The sequence below is a fragment of the Pinus tabuliformis genome, chromosome 5_1 (assembly GCF_031772625.1).
Source record: "Pinus tabuliformis cultivar Carrire ecotype Pingquan chromosome 5_1, CPIR1, whole genome shotgun sequence".
Lineage (NCBI taxonomy): Eukaryota > Viridiplantae > Streptophyta > Pinopsida > Pinales > Pinaceae > Pinus > Pinus tabuliformis.
Genome location: NC_142305.1, coordinates 223,301,894 through 223,306,351, shown reverse-complemented (window position 1 = coordinate 223,306,351; position 4,458 = coordinate 223,301,894). Strand labels below are relative to the sequence as shown.

At 35.6% G+C, this 4,458-nt stretch overlaps 1 protein-coding gene across 1 annotated transcript; it reads right to left on the bottom strand.

The window, feature by feature from the left end:
* Nucleotides 1–637: 637 nt before the first annotated feature.
* On the bottom strand, nt 638–1,827 carry LOC149164220 (uncharacterized). The gene is made up of 4 exons (XM_089429410.1): nt 1,701–1,827; nt 1,456–1,609; nt 1,210–1,293; nt 638–1,054 (listed from the first exon to the last, which is right to left on the bottom strand). Exons 1-4 carry the CDS (start codon nt 1,825–1,827, stop codon nt 964–966), a joined length of 456 nt encoding a protein of 151 aa, XP_089285536.1. The 3' UTR covers nt 638–963.
* Between the last annotated feature and the right edge of the window lie 2,631 nt (nt 1,828–4,458).

Here is a 4,458-nt window from a genome sequence, read left to right as displayed (position 1 = left end):
CTGAGAGAAAAAGGGGAGGGAGGAAAAAATCTGCGCTGTAGTGACAGGCAGAGAAAAAGGCAGATTTCCAAGAAGGAAAAGCAAGAGGCTAAGTCTGGTGATAACCAGATAGCCCTGCCTCGCTGTACGAGAGCAACTTGAGGAAGACTGCGGTCTAGCAAGAAACAGGGGGGGTTTTCTGGTCTTCAAGGACGAACCTCATAGTCGGGAGGATTGAATTGAAACCAGACCAAGGTTTGGGTGACTATCTGAAAGATCCTAACTAATCAGCAAAACCAGGCATGTACAGAATTCTCTTAGAACCAAATAGCTGGTAAAGTTATGTTTTAGAAATACATTTGTATTGCAGGAGGATTTCTTTTTCCTACAGCATCTGTAAAATAGTATCATAGTCTGCCTGTAGAAATTAGTAAATACTGTGGTATTAATTAGTGGAAAAACCGAGCTTTGGTTGCCCTTAGAATGAACTGAAAGGTAACTGTGAGAGGAGGCAGTAGGGATTAAATAAAAAAATAAACGTATTATTATAGGGTGGAGATTCAAGTACGAACAGTGGAAATCGTAGGGCAAAAGGCCGACCCTGGGATGGACTATTAAAAAACTTATCTGGTAGACAATTGTTGGACATATTAGAGACTGCCACCTAAGCTCAAATAGGACATGAGAACGTAGAAAACTCAAGGAATAGAGCAGGGAGGTTCCAGCGTGGACGGCAGCACCATGTATCACACGAACCCGAGTGAAATAGTTGAAATGGTAGAGGGGGTATTAGAAAGGGATTACAGTTAACTTTTACGAAAAAAAATGTTCAGAACTATTGTCTACCTCACAGTGTGCGGTAAGGGGTTTTAGTTGATAAAATAATACAGAACTCCCGTCTTTTATTCTAGTGTAGATAACCCATAGTGAAATTGAAAGCAAAGTCGATATATATCCATGGAAATAAATAACAGAATAAAGAACTTATAAATAACCAAACACACGACGAAAGTTATTCCCTGAAACCTGAAGGGTGCAGGGCATGCTGGTGAGGTGTAAGATACTCGCCAATTCCCTGTGTCAACAAGGAGGAGGGGACGTAAGATCACGGGCTGCGTGGCCTTCTTCCAAAGAATTTACAGGAGAGACCCTCTGCTCACCATTCAAGAATAACCACAAGCATTCAAAACTGAAAGTAACCCTACCAGAGATTTGTCAATAGGTACATACCTGTGGGCGAATTGGAACCCGGAAGAACTCGATAGAGCGAACAGCACCGAGTAGACCCAATGAGCGGATGCTGGAGGATGACAGCTTCATCCTCGACCATAAGAGCAAACAAAACAAGAGAACCCATTAGCCGGAACGAGTAATAATTCAAACTTAAAAACAAACAAAACTGTGAGCAGCAAGCTAAGGAAAACAAAAAGAAAAAAACCATAACAGAAAAAGATTTACAGTATGGGCAACAAGTACCAGTAACTCGAGCTGAACGAATTATGGCGGGTTCCCGGATTCAGTTCGGCAAGATGTCTGGCGGGGCTAGTCTGGGGGCTAGCTGGAGCTGAGGCAGAGCCTTGGGCAAATGATCCTTGGTTACCTTTCGTCTCCGCATAAACCATGGAAAAGCCTTTCGACGCAGCACAACCCTCGGATGCGCTGCAACACATCCAAGTCGTCGATGGGGGTGGTGAATTTGAGGGTGCACATCCCTGCAGTACCGGACCTCATCCCTTCACGTGACTGAGCCGGCGTTATTGAATGCCATTGCCAAGTGTTAGAAGCTGGCAGAGCCAGCGGAGAAACCGTCATATCCACAACCACCGGAAAGTATTTTTCCGATGACATTAAAGTGAGCATGTTACACTCCAACCTTCAGGTTGAAATACGGAGACCGGAATATTTATTATCAAACATATGTATTCTTATCCATACACGCGCGATTATTGCAAGAACCAACCTTGGGTAAAAACAAAAAAATTACGACTCTGTTGCTGCCAAAATCTGTTTTTGAATGGACATATTGAATAAGGACAAATAATTGATTAGATTGCACAATTCATGTATTTTTTTTGGTCTAATATTTTTATATTTTATAAAAGACAAATATTTGGTTAACAATATAAAATTCATAAAAATTTTACATTTTAATTTTAAGAAGAATTTTGTAAAAAATTATTAAAGTTTTTGAATGGTCTAACATTTTCGCATATTATAAAAAACAAATAATTAATTAGAATATAAAATTTATATATTTTTTCCTTTTCAATCTTGATAGGAAGGTTGATATTTTTCTTCAATATTAACTTATTAGGAAGAACAAATAATTAATTAAAATATAAATTTATATATTTTTCGCTTTTCAATTTTAATAAGTAGATTGATATTTTTCTTCTCAATTTAAGAGATATTTTGTAAAACATTATTGAGGTTTTCAATTTTAATAAGTAGGTTGATATTTTTCTTCTCAATTTAAGAGATATTTTGTAAAACATTATTGAGGATTTGAATGTTCAAATATTTTCACCTATCATTAGGACATATAGGACGAATACTCCATTAAAATATAAATGTCATATAATTTTTTCTTCGAATATTGATATTTTTCTTCTCAACTTTATGAGACTTTTTATAAGAAATATTGAGGTTTTGAATTGCCTTGACATTTTCATTTATTATAAAAGAAAAATAATTAATTGCAGGATTGAGATTATCGGAATGATTAAATGATCGAAATTTGAATTTGAACTTTTTAATTCTATTTAATAAAAAAAATTACGGAATTTCAAAAATAAACTAATTAACTGCAATGTAAAATTCACAGTTCATAATTGATTCAGAAGTGAAAATACTTTTCGAAAAGGTGTCGTAATTTTTATTATTAAAAAAAAATCAGATTAATCTCATCTTATCAAATAATAATTTTCTATGCGTGATGATTGATGATGTCGCTCATTCTCTGTTTCAAGGCAAGTCTCAACTCCGGTGATGTATTCTCTGTTTCAAGGCAAGTCACAACTCCGTCTTCTTCGCCGAAAAACACACAGAGCCTCTTTGACCAGATGAAAGCTTTGCATTTTGATGATCATGTCAATGAAATAAGAAATCCTCACAAAAAAAGTTAATTACATTTTCTTTACAACATTTTAGTGAGCGGAATTGGTTTATATTAGCAATACAAGTTTAAAGGTTGAGATTTCATTAAATATATTTTTAAATTTTTAATACTAATAATTGTATTGGATGTTGCAAAGACTATGTTACAATATCAAGAAAAGGCAAGGACTATGCTACAATGAAATGCTACAAGATAAAGGAATTTAGATACTCAATTTGGTATATATCACAATGTTGTTATTATTAGGCGTAAAATACTATTAAGGCAGGAGGATATGCTAAATAACATTATAGAAGCATGAACCCACAAGAGACAGTTCATTTGGATTTGTTAAAACTGAGCATATTGAACATGCTTCTCAAGGTAGTTGATTGATTCCAAGTTGCATGATTGCTACTTAGTCACAAAAGCAAAGCTGCGTGGTCATTCTCTAAGGTCGAGTCCAGATGTTCAGGAGAAGGGAACTCCTATAATATGGAGACATTCTCTTTCAACAACTCCTAATGGGAAACCCAATTCTGTATCACCAAGGACTCAAAGATTGTTGCCGCAAGTTCAATCAACCAAGCGACACATAAAAAGTGATCGATCTCTTGGCACTAGTAGGAAGTCAATTCTCTCATGATTTGGAGATTTATCTTTGCTCATATTTCTTTGGAGAAATTTGTTTAAATGTTGACATTTTGTCTTTTTTATTTCAGAAAAAGCAATCCTTATTTAAGTTGATTGGCGAAGGTGATCGATATTTGAGCTTCTCTTGATATTTTGAGCATTTGGAGTGTCTTCTCAGTTAGTAATGAATGTGAATCTCTAGAGAGACCTTTTATATATTATAAGTTTAGAATAAGTGTGTTGGTCTTGATGTTCACTCTAAATGTCTTGGGAGCCCTAAAATGCACCAAATTATGTTGTATATACAAAGAATATATGACGTTGCATATTCATGACGTGCATATTATTGAGCTTAACTTGAAAGGAAATGATATTTCTGGTAAAATACCTATGCAAATGGGTGATATCCAAAACCTCAGATACCTTGATCTATCCAGCAATCAACTCAAGGGGAAAGTCGTTACATCTTTAACCAACCTTACGTTTAGTTTCCTAAATCTATCAAAACAATCAACTGTCTGGAACAGTCCTCAGTAGCTTGAGTAAATTCAGAGAGGCATTTATAGGCAATCCCAAACTCTGTGGAGACGATTTTCAAGATATCAAACCCTGTGTCAAGATATCAAAAACGATTCTACATCACCAAGCAATTCAACATCATTCACTCAAGGCAATTTCAAAGGAAGTAGAATATAAATTAAAGGATCCATCTCTGCCTCCTGCAACACCAACTCGAAAGGCAAAAGTAA

Excerpts from the sequence above, each read along its gene's own strand:
- LOC149164220 (XM_089429410.1), bottom strand. The coding sequence starts at position 1,827 with ATGTCATCGGAAAAATACTTTCCGGTGGTTGTGGATATGACGGTTTCT. Across the intron at positions 1,610-1,700 it reads ACGTGAAGGGATGAGGTCCG|GCTTTTCCATGGTTTATGCG; the intron begins GTACTGCAGGGA and ends CTGCGTCGAAAG. Across the intron at positions 1,294-1,455 it reads TCGTTCAGCTCGAGTTACTG|CTGTCATCCTCCAGCATCCG; the intron begins GTACTTGTTGCC and ends TCGAGGATGAAG.